Source organism: Melanostigma gelatinosum (assembly GCF_949748355.1).
Source record: "Melanostigma gelatinosum genome assembly, chromosome: 14".
NCBI classification, from domain to species: domain Eukaryota; kingdom Metazoa; phylum Chordata; class Actinopteri; order Perciformes; family Zoarcidae; genus Melanostigma; species Melanostigma gelatinosum.
In genome coordinates this window covers 5,629,226-5,655,283 of record NC_136647.1, presented here as the reverse complement: position 1 = coordinate 5,655,283, position 26,058 = coordinate 5,629,226, and the positions used below count along the sequence as shown (strand labels likewise).

The following is a 26,058-nucleotide window of genomic DNA, read 5'->3' as shown; positions in this document are numbered from 1 at the left end:
AAAGCATGCCTCCATTTAAAATCCACCACAACATGCGTCCAGATGGGAGGGTTAATGAGGAGAGTCATGCCTGAACACGACGCCACGGTGTTGGGCTGCACCAACAGGGAGCATGGAAAGACCCAACATGGAGTGTGTGCGTGCGTGTGTGTGTGTGTGTGTGTGTGTGTGTGTGTGTGTGTGTGTGGAGGGTCTACAGTATGTGATGTGTGTGATGAAGGATTGAAGGTTGAAGCTAAAAACTGCATCACTGGCAAACACCATCTGGGTGTTCAGAGGAGCATGGACATCCAATCCTCTTCACACTCTCTCACACACACACACACACACACACACACACACACACACACACACAAGTCTTTAAGTGTAATTGTTGAACGAGAGAAGACTTCATCTCATCTTCTTTCCTGGGGGTTATTGTGAAATATGCAGTGAATGTAAAGTTAAACGCGATGCATAATTAAAAAGTCAGACCATGAATAATCCAGGCACAGTGTTGCAGTTACACGGCCGCACGATAGAGGAGATAGAGGATAGAGGAGAGTTTCAGTGGACCAGGGATACAAGATATCATAAGACAACATACAACTGTATTCATCCCGAGGGAAATTGTTGTGCAGCAGTTGAGTAGGAATTAGGAAAGAGCACAAATATGAAATAACAATTAGTTATAAATCCAAACGATAGACAATGCCACAAATATAAACAGGTTAAAGTAAGGATCATTCACTTGTCACATTTGGATGGGAATGTACTTCATGAAGAGCATTTTTACATTTATTAAGAAAAAAAGTTCAGTGTTTTCAGCAGGTCTTTAGGTTTTTGATTTTTTTTTTAAATCGGACTATGAGGCAAGATCTTAAAGGGATAGTTCGTTCGAGTGTTTTGAATTGTACATCGAGGATAGATGCACACTTTCTCCTGCAGTTGGCGGGCGTAATTTGGTAGAAAGAAAATAATTCCTCCATGAAACTGCTCACAAGAAGGGCTGTGGATTATCCGGGGTAAGTGACTTCTGAAAAGACACATTGCTAATTTTTCAGAGTTTTTCCAAACGGACCTTTTGGCATGAAAATTCATTACAGGTTAATAATATCGTCTTCTTACTTGATGTGGTGCTCAATGTTGGGATGGGACACAGTGACACCGTAAAGGATCATTTAATTAGCGGGATGTCAGAGTTTTTGTTTGCATCTACTCATGAAGGATAAGGTCGCCAGAACAGGTATTTCAGGCGAGACAGTTTTCCTGCTCGAGTCCTGCAATGGTCCTGCTGTCCAGCTTAGCTATTTGGAGATAAGCAACCAACAGAAACGAAAACCATCCATAATACCTCCATATCTATCATTCAGGAGAAAATGCTGAATCAGGATAGAACTGTCCTTTCTTTAAAAGTGATTGTACTTGTGTGACGTGGGGCCGTCACGATAATTACAATGGACTACCTTGTAGTTGTTATTGTGACGGGACAAGTGTCACGTGAATACCATATGAAGGGACACCGATTCTGTTGCTGAAAACTTTACATATTTGGTCAAATAAAATGATGTCAAAAGTATCATGAAGAATGTTAAATCACTCGTCCTTTTGTCTTTTTGGGCATTTATCTGGAGAGAACACTTTGTGTTGAAACATTTCCAAGTTGTGCAGATTAATCTTTGCCTGAATTGGCTTTACTGTTAGACAGTATTATGTTATGATTCGCTGTTATAACAGTCACTTTTGAGTAGTTGTTGACTGGTTACCTTATGGTGTCAGGGCCTAAATTCAGGGTCATCAAGCCGGATCTGGAAGCAGATTATTTTCATGAATGTGAAGTGCACAAATGAATTACCACAGCAGCACTTTATGACTCTCGCCCCGATCATCTGATGTATGAATTTCTCGGTCTGTGCCAGCGGGGAAGCTTCTTGGAAGTGTAAAGCAATTAAACACACAGGCTGAACCGCTTTACTAAAGCAGAAGGAGGAGAGAGAGAGAGAGAGATGAAAGGACCAGAGGTACCCGCCACCATGTCATCTTTTCTCCACAGCGAGAAAGAGACTACATTAGCAGCAGAACAAATACAGGGCAAAGAAGGAATGGGCTGCTGGGAACAGACACATTTACAGTCAACGAGAATGCTGGAGGAAAAGAGAAAGACGGACAAAGAAGAGAAAACGCAGGGGAAAACACATGGAGTTTGGAAGTGTATCGCTGCAGTGTGTGTGGTTTGGAACTGAGCCGAACATTCCCGCAAGGATAGAAGATGACAGTTTACCAGGTGCCGCTTTCACAGGTACAAAATAAAGGATTCTGTAAGACTGTCCAGTGGGAAGTAGTAAAGTTATTCTTACAGCGAAAAACTTTATCTCAATGTCATATAGTGGACCCGGCAGGATCTTTGACACTGTTCGGTCTCTGCAGTACTACTGTGCATAGCTGAAACTGCCTCTGCAGCGGATCAATGTGACAACCTTGAAAACATCCTGATCCTCAAAATATTTGAATCCAGACCAGTTAAAACCCACTGATAATCGATTCATTTATGAGCCGAATGTTTTGTACGTTGCCTTCTGTTTGTTTTATATAAAAGAAAAAAACCAAAGCAGTCAAAAGTACGAGACTTGCCTGTTCAAGTATGTGTAGCTACAGATTCCAACATAGATGCAATCAGAATTCTCCCACCACCCACTGTCAGAAAAAAGGGACACATTATCTTAATTTGTTCACAATGTAAAAGCTCAATTTGGTGCGCGACGGCCAATCATCAAGAACAATCGGTGCCGACTGTGAATACCATTTATTGTACCCCATGTAACCGTCCAGTGAGTCACTTTTCTCCAAGGAGTGAAATGCCCCGGCTTGTTTGTTTCACCTCCGAATCAGACCACCGGCTTTCTCTATCATGCCGGTCACCCTTCATGCTCCAAGCTACTCAGGTAGATCTATCTTTATTGGTATGTGCTGCGGGAGACAGCTGGACCTCTTCAGTTCTGTGTAAATCTCCATCTGAGGCAGACAGCGGCGACTCTGACCTCATTACGGCTGGTAACAAGCGTTATCAACACCATTTGGGTTCAGGATTTATCCTCTTATCTCCCGCTACTCCCTTGCTCCTTTTGCCACACAGCCTAACAGAAGAAGCTCACACAGCACTGGAAGTTAAAGGAGGGACATTGAGGTAACGTACATGTACAGTAGCTATAAAATAACATCCTTAGCCCTGCTGGTGGGGTGGCTCTATGGATGGCAATGTCGACTGTCAATCAGTCACTCTCTCACTTTGGTTCAGATCAATTGGCAACCTGAAAAGTGAAGCCAATGCGCAAGAGCCTTAAACTTACATTATTTCTAACAGCCATCAGGGAGAGACACCTCAAATTGCAATAATTAGTTAGATTGTATCGAAGTCTATGAGGAAATGACGCTACACCTCACTTGATTTATTACCTCAGTAAACATTGTAAACTCGAGTTTATGGTCTCAATCGCGAAGTGTTCTTCAATACAGTATGATGTTCATTTCGAAAATGATGGTCCCATTTAGAGTAAAATAGACAATAAATCAGAGTATGCTTTAGGACGTGGCTACCTAGTGATTGACAGGTAGCTACCAGGACGTTGTCCGGTCTGTACAGTGAAGTTCGGAACATTTTTGACGCCTAAAAATGTCTTATTTAGCGTTCAGTTGTAGCTACTTTGCTAAACTCTCTCGTGTGAACGTCCGGCCTCAAAATAACAGGATGGGAAGGCCTGAACTCAAGGCTTCAACACGGCATTCCACAAACCCATGGGTGAAGTCACGGTGACTAAGTCCACTTCTACAGGCTACGGTCCAGACTGAATTTTATCAACAACTATCGGATTTATTGCCATGAAATTTGCACAGACCTGCATGGCTCCCACAGGATGAATCCTAATGGCTATGTAATCACTAAACCTAAGCTGATGACATTCCCCTTAGTCCCAGCTGTACTTTGTGTTTAAGGCTAATCAGCAACTGTTAGCATGCTGACACACTCAAACAAGACGTTGACTATGACAAGCATCATACCTGCGAATCCTCAGCACGTTTGTATTGTCATTGTGAGCATGCTGACACAGCTGTTGCCTAAGTACAGCCTCTCAGAGCTCTCAGAGCATTGCCAGCTTCTTTCAAACATTAGGTATGTAAAACTACAGTTAAAGTTCAGAGTCATTTATAATAATGCTCCTTCGGGAGAACTCATTTGGGAGACGTTCATTTTGCTCGAAGCTGTGTGTAATATATGACTGACATTACAAAGGGAAATAAGGGCAAGCAAGAGGGCATGTCACAGCAGGGCATGTGAACTAACCAACAGTATTTAGTGTTTGTGACACCAATATATCTGCAGCCCTGCTATTAACCTCTGGGTTGCCACACTGTATTATTGTGTCAGTGTGATTTAGCTGGCTGTAATTTCTACTTTTTCACCTCCTGGAGTACCGACACAGAGGTTTTCAATTCAATTCAAAATGGGGGTTAAGTTTTCCATAAGCTTAAGTGAGCAGACCTTTAATTACGTCTGAAGAGCTCCATGGCTCTCTCACTTGGCTGCTTTTGTCAGTACGAAATAGAAATTATTTGTAATATTTAGGATCATTTTAAACATTCATTCAAGTAAAACATTAAAGGACAATTCAAAATAAAAGTCATTGTGACAATTTAAAGCCATTTAAAACATAAAATGAAGGTTTGTTTCAGTTCTTCATTGTCTTCTTGATTAAGATTGTAGCCAAGATATTACATTAAAAGTCTTGACTCAATGTTTTCTTCCTACGTTCTTAACACCAGCAGCTGCATTTTGAGTTTACAAAAGGATCCTAGAACTTTGAACTTTGTGTAGTTTGTAGAAAACCTTCCAGCTTCCCTTCACAGCAGAGCTGCAGTTCAGAAATAACAATGAGCACAGAGGAGATGATAATGGGTCTACTTCAACAAAGACAATAAAGTTGTTGTATTTCTTTAGACCCCTCAAGTGTGTTTGAAGTCATATCTAGTGTCTGAAGAATGAATCCAAAATAAAGAGGCAGTAGGAATAAAAACATTTCCAGCGAGAACAATACATGTTCATACAGCATTATATTTTTCAGCACAAAACTACAAAAACTGGTATTTGTCTATGTTTTGTGCAATCACCACGTCTGAAATTTAGCTCGTTCAATCAGTCCAAAACTGGACGAGGAAGATTGCCGACTAAACTTATTGGAATTTAACTTTTTTTGCCTCATGCGCCACTTTCATAGGAATGATCCAACGCTGCATTTACCGGTAATTCTCTTCATATGTGGTCGTAGTAAATATATAGAGCACTGTACATCCACTTCCTCGTCAACTTGTCGACTCACTTCTAATTTTGCTTGTGCTCATGCTGAAGCAGTAACAAAGGTTAGGGAAGGAATATTATTCTTGTCTGCAAGTTTTGCAAAAATGAAAATGGCATGGCACAGATTGTGCAGTTTTAATTAACGATAAAGAAACTCCAGTTCTGGCAAATAGCTCCACAGCTAGTTCACTGCAACGGATGCACAGATTTCTGCGTTTACTGATGTTAAGGATGATTTACTCTAAAATCTACATGTTAAAAACACACAGAAGTTCCGGCACAGTGAAATAACCTAAAATAGTTTGTACTTGTATACAGGGAGGTCAACATGATCTCATCCCGACATGTCATGCGACTCAGTGACATCGCGTCACTTGACACAACATCGTCATCAGAAATAACTCAACATTTGGTTTCATACGAGACACGAACGAATGTCCCCTTAGTGAAAGTCCTGTGTTCGTTTGACCCGTCCACCATCCCTCCTGGCAGTGGGACCAGACTGGGGAGGTTGTTGATCAGACAGCTGAAAAAGCCGAAGACACTCAAATCTTTTCAACGGCTTTCTGTCTCATGTTCTCATGCTTCTTTTTTTTGTCACACATGGATGTTGGATAATGTAGGTTTAAGGAACTTTGGATGTTCTTCACCAGGAGGAGCATCATCTGGCCTGTCTGCCTCATTAACCCACCCTCTGCTCCCCATGGAGACAGGAAATAACACTGGCAGGAGGGCTGGATCCATGGGGTGGTATGAATAATGGGGGGAGGGGGATTGGGCGTACATGTGTGTGTGTGTGTGTGTGTGTGTGTGTGTGTGTGTGTGTGTGTGTGTGTGTGTGTGTGTGTGTGTGTGTGTGTGTGTGTGTGTGTGTGTGTGTGTGTTTGGGGCACAGGGACAAATGTAAAGAGATGACGCACAGAGGGCGTGACCAAGAACATCAGAGCAACCAAACACTTTGTGCAGTCGTTAAACTTACTATATGATTTGAATAACACCAAGTTTGGTATTTAAAACTGCAATTGCACAATGCTGAGAGTAAATATAAAAAAGATTCAATTTTCCTGTCAAAAAACGTTTGAATTATCTGCGTTTGTCCGAAAGACTTTCTTTCCCACCAGCTTTCAGATCATCACATAAAACACTTTGAACACTTTGTCACCCAAAGTGCATCATATGCTTGATATTAGAGTAGAGTGATCTCACATTCAATAAGAGGGCTACCCAGTATCTTCTTTTATAGTGATAGTGATATACGGGCGGAGACAAAGTTGTCTTCACTGGGCAATGCATATGAGTGGTTGTGCAATGCAAAGACGAAGGGAAATGATAACTAAGCCCGGAAGAACTTAACAGCTGCTGAAGAATCGATGTCGTCTGAGCCTCCTGTTTAAAGCGCTGTAGTGCCTTTACATAAACATAAAGACGTTTTATAATGCTGTAGTTACGACATAATGATAGTGTACTGCAACATCGGATATTCTTGGTATCGGTATTAACATTTCTTCAACTTTTCCAGATATGTTTGTTCGTAACATTTCCCCAAATCAGTACTATGTAAATGTCATTTCTAGGAGACAGGATTGTAAAATCCTCTTCAAGTTAAATGAGTAAACAAGCCAAACCCTAGCACACAGCAGGAGAAGTGGAGTAGTTTTCATATTTAATACCTGCACTGCACTGAGCAGAATGAGTTGATTTGCTGTTAAAGCGCTCATGAAAAATACAAAATCCACCTGTCTGCACTGCGGTGGCATCTTTTGACACACTCTTCTTGAAAATTTGAAATCTTACTGTTGCATAGCGAAACGATTACCCGTGTCACGCCTGACAGACAAACAAACAAACTGCTACTGGCAACATTTCAGGGCAGTAGAACAAGAGGGAGCAGGCATTCCTGCAGTCGATGCTTTGTTTAACTTGTGCATGTACGAGAATATTTGCCTTTACTCCGTTCTTACAGAATCCTCACTCTCTCTTTCTGTCTTCAAACATTTGCGTCTTAACGCTGATAATATGACAAATCAAAGTCAGAGATGGTTTTCGTTTCCCTCACACACACTACTTCTCCCATCTTCGTCCTTCACCCCGTCTCCCTTTTCACGTCCCTATCCTTCTTTGTTACTCCTACAGAATCAAACTTCTCATCGTTCGCAGTCATGCTGTGTCGGAGGGAAATGTCTTTTCTCCCTGAGCCATTAATGTGCATCATCACGCAGTCTCTTCCCACAGGATCGGGCAAGTCAGCGAATTTACTCTGAGAGGAGAGGAGGGGGTTTAAGTTCCCCAGTCAGGATTCAAGGACAATTCATTATCACCGCAAAGGGTGCGGCAGGGCACGAAAAGGGGGCGGGTGGGGTTCGTGGTGTGCTGTCCGACCGCCGTTCAATAATATGCGTTTTGATTCGGTGACGGAGCTGAAATGAGGAGCCGGGAAATGTCAAGGGCATTGCAGAAACAATCCGCTTCCCCGCTCGCACTTCAAATCCACTGCAAGCTGTCTCAGGAAATAAGCCCCGACGTCAGCTGTGTGAACGTGCATCTGTGTGTACGGAGAGAGAAGAGAGCAAAATAGGGCCTCGTTAAAAATCACTCGTATCGTATGAATCTCTTTTTATCTTTACCATTATCTATAAACAATGGCAACATTACTGCTGGCACGAATGCTTCTCGTGCTGTGGCCACTGCTAACATAATGTAACATTGTTCTATCAATATAGCACCTTCAGTCCTCAGCAAAAAAATGTATACAACACCATGCGCACACTTCACTCCACCTGGTGTCAAAAACCAGGCCAACCCTGTCCCTAAACACTGATGAAGTCAAGTTTGTTTAGATTGTCTTCACAATCCCAGACAAATCATTTCATGATTCGCAGTGGAAGGTTACACATAGGGACACTATTTGAACTCATGTTAGATTTAAAGCATTGTTATTTTGCCACTAAGATGCCTTGTTTTTGTCAAACAATCAGCTTGTTTCTCTCAGTTAAAGCAGCCCTCTGTATCCTTTCCCTTTTGTTTTCTTTCAGCGGATGTACTGTGAGCATTCCGAACTCAATCACAGTCATCAACCCTGCGATTTGAGTAATTTTTCATTGAGTTTAAAAATGTCCAGCTTCTTCGGATCAGCTCATCCTCTCCCTCCCGCTGTCCACCGACCGAAGAGTCGAGGGAATATCTGTGATAAAAGTGCAATAATTGCTCAATCATGTTGCAATCAGAGGCTCTTCACTGGTAGAGCGAGTTGGAGCGAGCTGAAATGCTGAGACTATCCAACAGCAGCGTTGTCAAGCTGAAGCGTGCACACACACACACACACACACACACACACACAGTGCATAGAGGGTGAAAGGCTTTCAGCGAACTGATAACTAGTAATGATCTGCTCTAATAATAGTCTCATCATTGGATGCAGCAGTAGGGTGAAAGGTCAGTGTGTGTGTGTGTGTGTGTTTATTGCTGTATGGGGTTTGAAACATATGAAAAATCATGCACGTTAGTATTTTAATTGCCTCACTCGTGTCTGACAAGACCTCTGCGATATGACCAACCTCTGACAATACACCGACAATTTCCATAGACTTACACTATTTTATGTAAAATAGTGACCAAATATTAGTCAATATATTATTAATTAACTTAAATTTGATTGGGAATTTGTCATGGGCACCTTATCAGACCCCAAATTTGGTCCTTCAGCTTTAGTCAACCCTGCGCTGATATGCCACACCTGCCTCTACAACTGGACATATTTTCCAAATGTTAGGTTCAGTGTCAGAAGTTGCTCGGCCATTGTAGCTTCACTCAACACCACACGTAACTAGGTTAGGTGAGTGAAAGTGCAGGTAGGTACACATACTGGTGGGCATGATTTCTCGATGTGCTTCACCTCTCATAATGGCTGAGGTGGGGTCCCGTGTTTCATCACTGACTGCATGTCTGCCCGTAGAGACGTATGAGCTCGCTAATGTTGGGAAGCAGACTGTGAACAGTGCAGTGGAGCGTAAGCTAGTTGTTCAACTGTTCCACTGAATCAATGCTGACTGAACATGGCGAACAGACCTGTTTCTGAATGGGTGCTTGTTTATAATCTTCGACTTAAAAAGGTACCCCAGGGCGTTTGACCACTAGCAGTGCTATAGAACAGACTGAACAATGTTTTTAGGTGCACAACGATGCAAATTCACAAAAAAAAAAGAAAAAAAGAGCAGAAATGTTATGTCATACACATTTGTAATGAAAGTTTATTCCGCTGACAGTTTGTTGCCATAATGAGCCAAGAAACGTAGCAATGCACCAACAAAGGCAAGTCTGCAAGCGAGTAGACATGGATGTACAACAAGGAAAAAAAGATTGAACATAACACTGAAATGTTCATGTTATTTTGGATGTTTCTTTCTTTGAGTCTGAAAGAAGACATGATATGAAATCAAAATAGCCCAAAATCCCACAAGTCCTTAAACTGTTGGTGTTACATTTTGACTTTACTCTGATTCCTCACATGTATGATTCTAAATATAATAGTCTGGTTATGTGCCAGTGTTAGTACTAGTAATACCTTGACGTCTAGAAACCTTTTTAAATGGTTGAGAGAAAATGAGCCCAAATGGAGAGAAACATTTGTCTCCTCTCAATCTTTTTTCTTTTCCAAAAAGGAGGCGTAAAAGTGAAGAGGTCATAGCTGAGGGCCAGGGAAAGCCAGGTTACGACTCATTCCCTCCTCAGGCCTTCCAGTGGACGTTTGACTGTTTGACCCCGAACTGATGAACAAAGTCCTCGAAGGGTTTTTCCATCAAAGCACCTCATCAACTCACACTGTAAATCTAACCAGCATTAAACCAGAACTGCTAATTGTTCGGACACACCTACTTATTTACCTCACGGATATGTTATTAATGGCGTCCGGAGCAGCAGACTATGTTATTTCTATCAGAGCTGCTTGTGTAAATTGCAACGTAATTTGGGCTAAACGTGTTATATGAGGTCACAGGGACCTGTGGGTCAGACCACACCGAGACGCGTTGATAGAAACGCGTCGCCCGCAAAGCCATTGTTTTCCTCTGGTACAGCGCGCATGACGTTTTGTTGCGACCCATCTTGGTGCGATCGGCCTCTTAGACCACCAAATTATTATCACTTCAACTTTGAGTCAAGGTGGACGTTTGTGACAAATTTGAAGACATTTTCAGGACAGGATGGATGTACGGACAACCGTAAAACATAACCAGATATAATGCAGAAGCATGAAAATAACATCTTCAGAATAAAATTAAGATAAGAATGCAGAGATGAGGTCCAAAATGAGCACAACATACTCATGAGGACGCATGCAAGTAGTTTTGTACTTGATGATTTGTACTATTGAGCATGATCTCCTCAGTTTTGTCCTTTCCACTTGATACCAAACGAATCTCTTGCAGCTTGAAATTTGATGGTGTTGCAGATACTTCCTGCCATTTAAAAAACGTGAAAGCGGCTCATACGTATGAGTACGTGCGTGAGCTGTAACAGCGTCTTCCAGCATGTGAGAGCAACTCCCCTGGCCAGAGTGTGTTCCTGTTGAAACCCATCTGTGAATTCACGCGACCCATTCACTGTGATCTGAGAGCAGCAGACCTACTGCTATGTCCCTCCCACTCCCCCTCTCCGTCTCCGTCAGTCTCTTAAAATATTCTGGGCGTCTCTGTCTCGCAAAGCAATTCCCTTCAATCCGTTAGGCTTTCATTAGCGTTAATGTTGCATGAACAATGTTGATATTAGCAGTTGACTGATACGGTTGTTTGAAGGTTGTCATGGACTGAAAAAGTTTTCCATTGAGGCTTTTTAACAGAAATACTGCGGTTATACACCATTGAAAACTAGTTTTGAATGTGATATTCAATTTCTTCTAACAGATCCCCCCCCCAAAATCCTACACGCTGGCCCTTTAAATTTGCTGTGGATATGGTTGTATTTATACATGCATATATACAGTATGTATAAACACACACACACACGTTTTGAATCATATTCAGGCCAAAATTTCCACTTGGACACAATAACTAACAAAAACAATTACATTTACTTCAAAGAGCAAATTCTATGGTGACGGTGAGGTTGTGACCAAAAGAGAGCCCAACTATCTCTGAATCTGTTGAAACAAGTAGAAAAAGCTACATTTCAGTGAAATAAAGTTAGATCTGGTTCACTTTCTGACACACAGTACAACTCTTTTATAGCCATTAAGATAAGTTCTTGAGTAGATTTTCGACTAACTGGTGAAGCAAAGGTGCACATCCCATTTTGTAATCTTGAGTGGGGCGATTTAGGGCCACCATGGCTTAATTTATGGCAAATTATGCACTTTTTAATTCTGCTTTTCCTGCAGCTTTATTTCTCTCCGTATGCAAAGTGATATATTAAAAATCAAACAGCAGCTCAAAGATTGCTAAAACTTGGAACGGAAATCTGTAAATGATTAACAAACTAACTGGCATGACTTCCTGTCCTAGTTTGGAGAAAATCCATCCGAACATCCTCATATCCCAAAATAGATTTCTAATTGAGTAAGAAGGTGATGAGGCTGCTTCTGCTTCACACCCCTGATGGCTTCTAAATGTTCACTGATTCCTTTGAAAATGACAGAGGACACAACTCATTAAACTTCTGTCTCTCTTCTGTGTTACCGTTTCACTGTCCGGCATGACCTGCTGACACACTTCAGCAGTTATTCAATAAGCAGCCAGCAGAGCAATGCACATGACTTATTTAGGTATAGAAGGAGAGTGCAGTTTAACAACATGACCTCAACATGTTGCTGTAGTACTTTCTGTTTGTGGCGTTGAAGATTGAAAACCATTACAGCCTTTCTTTATACAATGGCATCGGGCGCTTCTGAAACCCCTCGACATTTAACTATTCAAACAAATACAAATATTTATCTTCTGGTAGCGTTTGAGATGTTTATTTTGAGCCTCTTTTACTTCCAGATCTCTTGACAATAGACCAATATTTTCCTTCCATACAGCAGCGAAATAACAGTCAGGAGAACAAGACAGTGTAATTTCTGATGGAAGGAAGAACACATTCTGTCTCTGTACAAACAAATAGCTGAATTCATTAAAAACAAATAGCATAAAATCATGTATATGAGCAATATCATGAACAGCATCAGCATAAAATCAACACACTGCAATCATCTAAAATGACATTTATCTTAATGATTTGTTCTCGATTAACAGCGCCGGGATCCCGGACAGTGTTATTTTATGGTATTATTTGTATTTTTAAAATTGCACCCTCAACTACAGCCTTCGCGTCTTGCTTTGTGTTTCATCGTGATTTGAGAATCTTTCCCGTCTTACACTATTTTGGTGCTAAACACCGACCACAGTAATGCTGGTATAGCAGTGGGATGTACATAAGTACAAGTAAGTACTGTACTTGAATAGACATTTGGTGAAATGCTACTTTATACTTCTATTCATTTGCAATTCACAGGTTTTACTTCACGACATATATTCGACAGCTACAGTTACTCGTGTCCAGATTCTGATTTTACATACACTGGCGAGGCCAGACACGCAGCATCCAACGCTAAAGATATTGTGCTTTCTTGTAAAGTGTCTCACAATTTTTTTCACTTTTCTGTAATTCTGTGCTGAAAACGGTTTGACTGAAGCCAAAACTCCTCAGACAGACCATCGATTTCATGAATCAAACAACATCTGAAGGATCAGAGTAACAGTTAACTGATGCTCAGTGCAGGATGTCTCCACAGAGTTCTTACTCAACCTTACTGCACTAACACAGACACACACACACACACACACACACGCACACACACCTCAGGGGGCCACTTACATAACCAGTACACAGGTCAAGAGGGGGAGGTGCAGGGAGGTTGATGGGGAAAGACGGGGAGGAGACCAATTTGAATGAGAGCAAATCAAACAGATATCAAATGTTTGCAGATATTTCACACTTACGTGTGCGGTTACAATGAAATTAATGAGCATTTATGTGATTGAAATCCCCCAAAAAGATGAAGATGTGTATAATTTGTGCAGTTTACCTTCTTCAATTAGTCACACTGATTAAAATACTGAGTGCATGTTTTTTTTTAATATATATACATCTAAGATCATGTCAAATGAATACATTTATAAGTTATAAAATTCAGTATTTCTTTTCTTCGACTGGTGAAAACTCTTTCTAGCGGTGTCGCAGATTGCTCTGGAAAGGGGAAAAGAACTGCGCTGTTCCTCTTGACTGCAAAGTCAACTCTTTCACTGGACGACGTCCTTGCATTTTGCCCACAAAACACAAACGTTGATGCAGGGGGCACTTTTCATCAACATGTCTCGACTAAATTTAGCCACATATGACTAACGTTGCACCGTCACACATGTCGGGGGCAGGTGCTAATACAGCTGAGTGTAGCTGAATGTACAAAAGCCGTCTTTTACTTTGTACAAGACACGAAAACAGCACGTAGTCTGCTCTACGTGAGCCGGGGTTCCTTACATTATCATGCTTGACCTTTTACCAGACCACCTTGTCTTCACCTATTAAACTCCCACATCTCCTCACCCCTCATTCCTCCCTACTTTGCCACAGTAATCTCTCATGCGCTGCCCCCTCCCCCACTTTCTCTCTGTCCTTTCTTTCTTCTAACACCAGCCATTACACACACACACACACACACAGGTATACATCTCTGAAAAGGCCCGCACAATTTCACCCGTGCTTCAGAAGCATCCTCAGACTAATGAGAGGCACGGGCAGCCATTTAAAGGGCAGCACCCCAGAGCAGAAGAGCCCCTCTGAATGGAGGCCGTGGAAGGAGCGATAATAGACTTGAATAAGAGCCAACATGCTACACAGCCAGCTTATTTGTGCTCCAGACACACACAAACGGGAGAGCTTCTTCATCCTCGTGGACAGACAAGGAAGGCATGTGTTCACGTGTGAGCAGCAGAGAGTATGTACGGCCTCCAATGAGTGCACATAGGAGCACCCGCTGCTCGCTATCTGGATCTGGAGTGAGTCAGAGCGCCACGCTGAATAGAAATGACTCAACGCAGATTAAGATGTCACTGTTTCAATGAAGGCGAAGGCAGGGGCAGCATGTAGGAGGTCACGTTAACCCCTTCCACTCCCCACACGCCATGTAAAACCTTTGTCTGGCTGCATGGTTAAGAGGTTACCATGAGCATCAGCTGTGTGAATGAACTGCAGATGAAACAGCGCTGAGGACTCTGAAGCTGCTCTGAAACATACTGTTTTGATTTTAGTTTTATTTTACACAAGATGGTGGTTCGAGTGTCCAAATCTTCACTTGGAGTATTTAATGAAGGCATGGAGAGCTAATACCAACTTTCTCCCAAACTCACGAAATATTCATTTTTGTTAGAGGCTAATTCATTCAGTATCCTCGTTTTAAGCCCCGAATCATTCTGCGGTCTGCATGAAGATATTCTCACCTTTCCTCTTCAAATTTACTCAACTCTCCCGTCAAATCATCCTTACATTGTGTTTCCAAAGTTATGGGTGGAGTTCAGTAGATTATTTCATTCGTCAACATACCTACATACATATGAACGAAGCAGACATTCTAAACGTAAAAATAGCAGTAAATCATGGTCATTGAATTGTGGGAAGTCAAAATTGCGATTGCGAGAATTTGATTGTCTGCGATTAATATTTTCAACAAAAAAAAGTTTAGGGAACAATTTTACTGTTTGCTTTTGTTTTCTCTTCCAAACAAGTGAGCCTTTTTGTTTACGTCCTGTCTGATCGCCTGCTGCTTGTATTCATCACCCTGTTGGACCTTTTTTTTACAGACGTTGTCATGAACACAATGTTCTCTTCACAACATTTAGGCCAGAGAAAGATCAATGAGACCGTCCCCATCCAATGCTAAACAGTATCGTATGAAAGCCCCCGAAAAAGCTGGTCAGCAAACCTCCGATTATTTTTTCTCACATATTTATATTGGTGAATGATGCCATTTTTTTATTTTCTCACTCTTACTATCATGTAACATTAACTCCATGAAGCCAGTCATCAGATCAGGTCAGAAAACCTTTCACCAAGATGGAAGACTTCCCGTATGCTCCTCATATACGCTTCAATGTGGAGAACCTGAGTTTAGAGAATTATCCTGCAAAGTGTTGTTGAGGTGAGGTATCAGCTGCGCTGTACTGATAGATGGGATAGCCCAAGTTCTTAAGTATTACACACGTACCACGACCACTGTGCATCGATTCTCTGCCTATCTTCTACGTTTTTTCCTCAAAGATATTTCACTGGTGATGTTGATGACTCCCTTCTTGTACACAAGCTTCTGTCAGAAACACCTGGACACTCTCGCCGACTTTCAGTCTGAACTCCCAAAGGAGATGTCCTCATGTCCAAAGAGACAAATGGTTGAGAAGCCTTTCAAGTTCAAGGACTCACAGACCCTAACAGTCACTCTGAATCCGACTGTTCTGAACTTGAGCACATTACCAGCGACGGCACCTTGACAGCCGGGCAGTGATCCATGAAATGATCGGCATGCTGCCTCAGTGTTTCATAATGAACCAGGCAGTCTGTCGTTTTGGCATTTTACTTCCGGCCCTTCCACACATGTGAGAGACGAAGCATGTTCTGTCTTAATACCAACAACATCATAAAAAAAGCACAGACGGACTGAAATCTGCATCCAGGCTGCATGGATGCCTCATTTATCAGTTTATGTAAAGTATGATGGAAGTGATGCATCATGTGGCATCTTTTGGACAAAAGTGTCACCGTTTTGATCTGATGGCCTCTTTAGAAAATGAAAGTAGTGAGATGCAGCTTGTCTCATGATCGCAAGATCTGATAATCGCGTCTGCGAGACATTGTGTGCAGACCAATAAATGAAATGAAACCAAATGGAGGGACAGAGACCAATTCGATTCCCCTCCTCACTGGAACTACATTTAAATTAAGACACAGCAAGTAAATAAACACATTAGTCACAGTGATACGCATCTTATTAAATCTGCCATAAATACACTTCTGGTGCACAGAATTGAATTTGAGTGCTTGTGAATTCAACCTTTCAGTTCGAAGAGGAAGATTGTGTTGCATAGTCTTGCTTTCAAGGATTAGGGGGGTGTTATTCTAAACTTTTCCTATTCTCAACAAATCACAGTAAGAGACTTTCATTTCTAAAAGAATCTCGGCAGCTGTTTTATGCATACGTTATTTAAACAGGCATAAGAGGAGTCTTTGTTGGGGACTATTTTCAGTGGCGGATAAATACATTTTCAGTGCTCCAGTGAGAATTTACTGCACCACAACTGGGATTGACTCAAAATAAACTATAGCGTGTGTGCATAACACTGTGACTCATTGATGTGCAAAGATCAGTAAAAGCCCAACCATGAAGCTGTATGGCTCAACGAGATAAAGTGTCAGGGTGTGGCTGTTTCTTCAGTTCATTGTTGTTTTTGGTCTTTTTATGGGTTTGTTGACAATAAAAAAATATATAACATCTTAAGCCATATCCTTTAACGCCACTATGTCTAGAGTTTTAAAAATGGCGGCGGTGGCAAAGGTGGTGTATCAAAATAAAGAAACTGGAACTATATGCAATGGAGAGAGACATAGTGAAAAACCTCATGTCTTTGTGCCATATTTCTATTTCGACATGTTTTCCCATTACTTGAGGTTTGACTGGTACTCTTTTAACTACATCATATCATTGTGTCCTCTTCCTCTGCCATGTCTTAATGGCGCCTGACTGGAAAATTACGACCACCAGATGTTTATCTTGATGAACTCTTAATATTGGCGTAGTGGATGGAAAAGCACATTCATTTACATTTTTTGTGGGCTGATTTTGTAGAAAGCCGTTTGTAATTCGCATTGAATTTGTTGGGAAACCTGACTAATGTTGCTTTTGAGAGACACTATCTTGGAATATTTCCTGTGTGGGCAGAAGCCAAACTTCCCCCCACAAAAAAAACAAAAAAACAATCAGCCTGCTGGAGACATTAAATACCACCGCTGGGAAGCATGTAACAAATGTCCATTGTCTCATTTGTTCATGGTAATTATACCGAGGTGTCACAAATTGCTACTATACATTACATTGCTGTGTGAACTACTAACAGTAGGACCATTGAAGGTTTTGTGAGATAAGCGACATAATAAAAATCCTATTAGTGGCTTTGCGTCACAGTACGACACCAGTAACACTGGTAACCCCAGTGTGAATAATATGGAGACTATACCGTCAATCAAACAAATGAAACAGAGTTTATCAGTGTCTGGGTCTACTGAATGATTATCAATGACAATGGGGAACATGCAACAACGTTCATCCTCGTCCTCCCACCAATTGTCCCCATCAGCCTTCCTCACAGCAGAACGTTGAGCCACTGAATGGCCTAATCTCCCTTCACAAATGAGCTCCTTCTCTCATCTCCCCTTCCCAAATGTCCTCGACGCCCTTAAACGTCACATGGTAACACCGCCTATTCATAACCATTATCTCAGGGCCACCGATAATGGAGCGAAACTGGGGCCGAGAAGGAAAAAGGAACAAAGACACTGGGAAATGTAAAACAGGGGGGAATGAAAGCAAGCGATGTGGTTCGATCTCAGATTCCCTGCTGGCCCTGAGCTATCAGAGCCATTGATTGGCTCATGTAATTCTGCTCTGATTTGGCCAATCAACGCGCTGCAGACTCGCTTCCTGCGACTGTGCAGCCATTCGGTGAAAAATCCTATAGTTTCTTCTGTTCCTGGAAATATACCGTTGACACCCACCCACGCCTCTACTACAGGACAGCTGCTGCTCTCCTCTTATTGTAACGGCCATCGAGAGCTCCTCTAACACACGTGTGCTGTCTCACTGCCTCACTTCAATCTCCGTATTGACCGGGTGAACACAAAATGCATGTTTCGAGGAGGATGACCTTGCAAGTAAAATACAAGCAAATGAAAAGGATTATTGAAACAAAGATGTTTCAGACGCAACTATGACATAACAGAGAAGCCGCTTTTTGCCAAATTCTTAAGAATATTTTAAGTAGCTTATAAAATACAGTCAACCATAATGATCTAGATCCAGAGTGCTGTTGTGTAAGTTTCCTTGTAATAGTGAAATGCACTGTATACACACACACACACACACACACACACACACACACACACACACACACACACACACACACACACACACTTGAATTGCAATTCCTCATCATATATTCTATTCTTGTACTCATTCCCCACTTTTCTATTTTTTCCCTGCACTGTTCTATCCCTTCCTCGCATAACTCAGTTCCCAACAGAGATCAATACAGCTTCATCTCCTGTTATTTCATCTTAGAGGTCATTAATAGGCAAATACCATACAGTGGTTGGTTTTAGGTATAAAAGCATTCAAACTGAATATTGACATCAGCATGGTTTCAAGCTACAGACCACGAAACCCACCAGAGAAAAGCAAATTTACTGGTGCAGAAAAACACTGGACTTTTTGTTTGCTGCATGGCGCAGAGGTAAAGACACTGCATGAGGTGAAACGGACAGGTGCATCAACATCCCTTCTTCTCTAAGTCATAACTCAGTCCAATCTTAACACGCAGACGTGATACACATGTTTTTAGATTCAGAGTGACTTACACTTTCTGAGGATATCCATATCTTCATTGTCAATTCAAACTTCCATAAATCCGTTAACAAGTCAAAGGTAAAAAAAAAAGCTACTCCTTTTAACTCCTTAGAATCATCATGTTTTCTTCAGTATTAAAGTAATCCAGCAAAAGTTGCTTGTACATGCATTGGTCATTTTTTAGACAGAGAACTGCTGACAGCTAATTCAGCTTATTTCTTTATTGTGCCGATTTACCAAAATGCGACTTCAGAAATTCAAGGAAAGTAGAAGGCTCGAAACTGTTATACATAAGAACAATAAGGAAGACTTTAAAATACCCGTCCTCCGAGTCTGATTGCAGAGCGAGAACATTTCTGAAAAATGGCTCTGGTCATCACGCACACACGACCCCCCCCCCCCCCCCCCCTCTATTACCAAATGAAAATAACAGCACTTCATTCTCTGCTTAATTTAGCCATTGATTTTCCGAACACCAGATCACAACACAGATAGTAGAAGACATCAGGCTGCAGTGCTTTATGGTCTCTGTGGGAACCGCCACCCTCTGCACGCACACACAGTCACTCATTCACTCTCTCACTCAGAAAGAAGCAAAGAAACAGAACGTTTCCCCAGGGATCACAAAAAAAAAGAAATCACTGCCGACTACTGTTTAGAGATTGTGTGCGACTGTTGTCTGTGTGTGTGTGTTTCCTGCTGCTGTTCCCTTCAGTGTGTGTGTGCGGCTTTGCTCAAATCAGATCAGATGTGAACCAGCAGACACTCACAGACACTGCTGTACTGCCACATCATCTCACACACACACACATACACACACACACACACACACACACACACACACGTACGCGCATGCACACTCATGCACTCATGCTCATGTGCACACAACGAGCTGGTTTAGTGGCAGGATGGAAACACGCGACCTAAATATGTGTCAGTTAAAACATTTCCACTTTCTTTCATTTGGAATGACAAAGACACTCATGTTTTAGGAATATAATGGTTAACGACTAATTATAATCATCAATTCTATCCATCATGAAAACATTGTACTCACCAAAATAATTGCTGAGATCTAGGAACACAGCAAAATCACAAAACATTGGTCCAACAGGGCATCATACAAGTTATGTGAATAGCGGTGTGAGAAACTATCAAAACACTTGAGTACTGCGATATTATTTTTTGGGATACTCTATCAATTCTCAAAAACAATGCATTGATTCTTAATTAATAGTTTACATGCAAAGATCTGTGTCAGACAGTGGTTCGTCATTTTGTGTTGTGTTTTGATGTTGGATGTTACAGGGACTGTGATAAAATGAAAATGCTGTAAAGTTCTGATTCAATTTAAAAAATGTACTTTTTTTAAACAGATGTTATGCATATGGTCATGTGTTCTTTATACTTTGAGGGTTTTCCTAAAATTTGATTTAAAAGAAATTGCAATATATCCCCTCCCTTACAGTATCGCAATATATTTAGCAATTTATTGGATCGTAACCCCTGAATTATAAGTGCATATTGTACCCCCAGATTCTTGCCAATACACAGGCGTGTACGTGATTAGCCTTGCTTTATAGAAGCCGGAAGCAGGGGGAAACAATGAATCCGGCTCTGTCCAAACTTTAAAACATACCCTTCCAAACTGCTCTAAAGATCATTAATTAACATGATGTACCTTGTTTGTTTAATCTGTGCAAAAACAGAAATGTTAAAATGACAATTTGTGGTTTCAGAGGAAGTTTTGTCCTTTCTTCAGCTCCTTACAATGAGGTTGAACTACTTCTACAACTTGAGTACAATGTTATTATCCACAGGAATGATGGTGAGATTAAGACCCTAGCTATAATAAAACTGAATTATCCTTTAATAACAAGACAATTTTGTCCATATATCTTGGTAAGATCCTGGTCTGGTTACCTCAGACACAGGAAGCCTCATTTTCTTGCCCAACCGTGATCAAAACCCCAAAGTGCACGAACACAAAACGAAACAATGTGACAGACTTACAGGCGTTGGTGACAGCAAAGCTGTTGGCCGTCTCGATGTTGTCCACGTGAGGCACCAGGTTGAACGGGGCTTCCGAGGCGTTCGGGCTGGTGTTGTGCAGGAAGATTGCCAAACGAAAGGCAGTGTACTCCTGATCAGTGTTTCTGATGAACAGCCCGCCTGCACAGAAGAAAGGCAGAAACAACAATTTCCCCATTATCTCCAGATTTTCACTCGTTGGAAAACCAACAAGATTTTAAGAGCCACACATGCTTATTTGCTCAGATTAGGTCTCCATGTCCATCGCTCTTGTTTTGTTAGAATTGCACAATCTTTACTGTACACTAAGATTTCAGATTCAGAGGATGAAAAAACGTGATTTGTCGATATTCTCTGCGGGGGAGGATCACAAACTTCAGATCACAGTGAATTTAAGTAGAATTGGAATGGGCACCAAACCAAGGGACAAAAGTAAGCTGGGTGTTGTTGTTGCTGAGACATTTCAAAACTATTTCCATTCACATATTTCCATGCGTATTTTGAAGTATTGCATGAGAAAAGCTTTATGGAATTAAATTAAAATCCAATTAAACTTCCTCAAAAAACGTTTTTCCGCTTGCTTGAAGATGTTTTTTTGCCTTTGATGCATTAAATGGGACATTGAAACGCCTTTGCCGAATAAATTCTGACGTAGCAAACATTTAACTCACATGACGTGATCAGCTGTTTCTGCTGTTACCCAGATACACACGAATGCTTGTATTTGTCTCCGGACAACATGAATTATGGCCAATAGTAGCTGACATGAAAGAACAATTAAAACGTGCCCAGTTTAAACGAATTCATTTAGACTTCTCTTCATTTTTCAGTCGTCTATGGGTTAGACAGCCAAGCGAACTTGTTTTGTTTCCAGTTCGCAACCTATACGTCTTCTACTCTGTTAACTAGCGAACTACAGGCATAGCCTATATAGCACCATATGCAATAGGGTTTTACTGAGTGTTTTAGGAGCTAGCGTTGGTCAGAGAGGAATCTCGATCATATCACAGGTGGACACAGCTGACTCTTTAAGCACTTGGGCTATCTAGGATATCGTCTGATTAGCACGTAAATTACCATTGTTTCATATCAATGCAGGCAGAGAGAGTGATATTACATTCTCAGAATATCCTTGTGGATCAACAAAGATTTTCATTCAGTTTTTTATGCTCGAGTATCAAGAATCAGTTTGACATCAGAGACAAGACTTTGCTCTTTGTTTCTTTTTTTCTTTCTTTTGACATTACAGCCTGCTTCGTGTACAAAGATCTTGACGATGCTGTTCATGGTTGTGCAAATGTCAGTGGTGTTTTAGGTTGCGTCACATTTAAAAATCTAACTTAAGGCTACATTTCTTGGGATTAGCAAAGTTAATTCAGCAAAATGCCAGTGTGTTCTTTTTATGGCTGACCTCCATAATATGTAAACTTTAGAATATTTTTACTTTATGGTGCTCACTCCCTGGGTGTAAATCCCTTCCATATTTTTTGCATAACTCTAGTAATGGGTAAAAGCAGCACTGGAGCTGCTATGAACTTCATATAATTTCCACTATGATGGTTTCACGTCCCACTTACTCACACTTGCAACCAAATGCTCACAGGAGGTGTTAATTCCTGATTTACAAAAAAGGTGTGAACATTATGATCATCTTGGCAACCTATCAGTAGGAATCCCCTTTACATATTTACAATCAACACACTTTCACTCCCAACTCGTCAAACACAGGCGCCTGGTCAGTGGCCCAAAGCCTCAAACTATGACACGCTTGGTACCCCTCGAGTGAAAGTAAAAGAGGGAAACAAATTGAGCTTCGACCTAAATCCCACTAATTCAGCTACGACTTTCCCATCTGCTAGATGTTACACAAATTGAGATTGAGTACAGAAGAACACACTGTAGGGGCCCAAGACTTTGAACCATCACTACCATATGGTTTGACAACAATACGACTCTTTGGGGTTCCAAAGAGCCTGTTATCTGAATGATGACATCCGATCACAGGCCTTTGAATTCACACCTGCTGCTGACAGTGTTCTTGTTATCTCTGCTCGCTATTTGATCAGATCTTCGTATGCAAATCAGGCAGGCTTGTCAACAAACAAAGCGTGCCTTACGTTGAGAGACGCAATGTAGGATACTCGCCAGAGGACGCCCAGATGTGCAAAGTGAGGGTTAGATGTCAGACGGAAACCAACGACGGTATCTATATGATACTTTTCAATAGCCTTGCTAACTACGCTAATGTTACTAGCTGTGAGACAACAATCGGAGCCAGTGGAGACGCTTGCTAGCACAATGTTAGTCATTTGTCCCTCGTCTTGCACATCAAAGTGGTCCCCCAAGAGTTTATTTTTCCTTTGAGAGGAAGGGGATTTCTTTGCCATCTTAAGCTTTCCGGCAAGCGGCTTAAGGGAGCAAGAATAGGTGAATTTACGTGAACCTTTCATTTACACCAGGCTGAGATCCATGTGAGCCAGATCACCTCCAGATGTGGTTTGTCCGGCCAATTCAGATTGCGATGCATTCTGCTACAACGTGTGGGATTTTCCTTATCCAGATAACGTGTTAATACTCGGTGTAAATGGAGTTTCACTATGAGGTGATGCGACTGGTCTCATTAAGTCTAAGAATCTGGCAACACCTCAGTAAAATAATCTCTGAAGATTCCATTCGCACACACACACGCACACAGCAACTCAGATGTTGTTAGGATCTTCTTAAGATGTGAGAATAGCTTCAGGATCCTTAAAAGAGAACCTGTAGAGCCTTACAGAACTATGAAAGAGCTTTTAGCGACACGTCTTCACACGTATCAATGGTGTCAGAATTAATCTGTGGCAGTGGGGAAGCATGTTTGCCATGGCTGTATTTGTGCACTTGTTTCTGTGTTGCAGGCATGTGTACACAGTAAACGTCCCACCGCTAATAAGTGTTGATTTTTCAGTGACAACTATTTGAAGCTGACGAGTGTCGATTGCAGAGATGTTCGCCTTCTCTGAGAACTGATGGAGCTTTGTGGTGGTTGCTCAAAACTAGGAAAAAGGTTAAATTGAGTCGGGTGGGTGAGGAATCACTGGCACGTAGTGGGCTTTTACACTCCCAGAGGTCAACTACAGGGCTGAGAGGGGAAATATGACGACACTGGTATTACAGCAATGTTTGCTATCATTGGCAGAGATGCTTCAAACAATACTGAGAAGTGCTTATAAAACATCAGGAAACGGTGTCTGAAATTGCAGAAAACGTGTGAGCAAAAAATCCACACACACAGCAGTAGCTTAAATCAGCAGCAAACATTACTTGAATGTTCACCATGATGGCAGCAGTTCCACAGGTGCAGGTTTAAACCACCCAGCTCAAGTGTCCTCAGTTCCACGGGTGCTGTCTGTAACAGACCCTGACCTCTGACCTCCCCCGGAGAGGCCAGGGATTCGGGTATCACGTTGATATAAAAGGACAAGGAGAATCATTTGAGCAGCTTGTCATTTTCCATCAGCCCGACTGGTGCTGATGAGCCTCGACTCCGCTACGAGCAGGGGTGCAGTGGAGGGCAAAGCCACGAAAAAAAGTCAGTTTGAGCAAATGCTTTAAAAGATTTGAACACGTTCATCAGGATCTTTACAGACAACAGCATGACTGACTGCTGTAATTGATTTTTGGGGAGGGTTGTGATCGTCACCAACTGGAGGTCACAGTTTGCCCTTCTTTTCATTCCCTGCCTTTAAATCAACCAAGTCAATCTGCCTGCTCGTGAAATGAAAACCATGAATCCATCACCTTTACTTCCACCCACGACTGTTCAGTTGTTAAATTGAAACATGCAGATATATTTTTTAAAAAAGAGTGAAAGAGTGGAGCTGTAAGGCCCCTGGGACCGTGGCAGAGGTTTATTGCAGCGGGGTCTGCGAGACTGTTAACAGCAGTCAATGCACACAGGCAGCCGGCATAGGGAATACACTCTCTCACACACACACACACACACACACACACACACACACACACACACACACACACTCACACACTCACACACACACACACACACACACACACACACACACACACACACACACACACACACACACACACACACACACACACACACTTTGCTGCTCTGATCTGCTGCAGTGGCGGAGTGTACTGGGATACACACTGTAGCCTGCAGATACAAAGCGCATTTGGTGTGTGTGTGTGTTAAACATGCACAGCATCAACAGAAGAGAGCACCCGGTCTGCCTGCACGTGATATTTCAGAGAAGAAAAATAAAAGACTGCGGAAGGAAATCAACAATTTCCACTTAGAGTATAGTGCCGGCGTGTTAAATGGCAGGTCAGAGGCAGCAGACAGGACGTCCACACATTCATTCACATGACTCATTTTCTGGTCGGAATTTACATTTAAGGCTCTCACACTCACCGATCTGAACGCTGCTCGGGAAAGCACCCATTGTCAGTGCCCAAAAGCCAGAGAATATCAACAGAAACCAGTCGCGAGAAGAAATCCTCATTTTGTTTCGGTTATAAACTGATGAGAGACATCGAGCAGGTTTCATTAACACCCCCGGGGCAAAAGCAACATGACAGGGTCAACAAAAAAAAACAGAGATAAAAAAATATATCAAATGCCCGTTAAATATCCATGTCTGTCTTTGGATGTTATTTTCCTGGACATCCCCCCGCAGTGCCGCTCGTTTGTGCCGTCAAACTGTGTCCGTCCGTCCGGCGCTGGAGATTTTGCGCACAACACCACCAAGATGAGGTGGAGAGGGGTGGGGGGGGGGGGGAGCATCAGCCAGCGGCGGCCAGTGCGTCTGGATGCCGCTCAACTCACATCACAGCGATAACACACATGCGCCTTTTTACCCGACCGGGGCAGGCAGGCAGGAGGGGCGTCAGTCTGTCCGCTCAGCACCGAGCGGCGGAGAAGTGCCCGCACCTCGTTTATCCCCAAAACTTCCAGAGCTGCTGATGCGAAAATACACAGTGAATGTCTGCGAGGAGCACTGCGTGGTTCACATGGGATGGTTTTACTGTGTTACAGGCAGCTCTTTTAGCGCAAGGA

General features: G+C 42.0%; 1 protein-coding gene across 3 annotated transcripts in view; it reads right to left on the bottom strand.

The window, feature by feature from the left end:
- gria4b (glutamate receptor, ionotropic, AMPA 4b) overlaps positions 1 to 25,519 on the bottom strand; it is a gene marked incomplete at both ends in the record, with an annotated part of 82,601 nt that extends 57,082 nt beyond the window's left edge. For 2 of the 3 annotated variants that reach the window (XM_079283770.1, XM_079283771.1), the window contains 2 exons: positions 20,979 to 21,137; positions 25,414 to 25,504. In XM_079283770.1, coding sequence (XP_079139896.1) covers positions 20,979 to 21,137; positions 25,414 to 25,504 — 250 coding nt within the window. Of the gene's footprint in view, positions 1 to 20,978; positions 21,138 to 25,413 lie in introns of all 3 variants that reach the window. The other variant, XM_079283769.1, reaches the window with a different exon arrangement.
- Between the last annotated feature and the right edge of the window lie 539 nt (positions 25,520 to 26,058).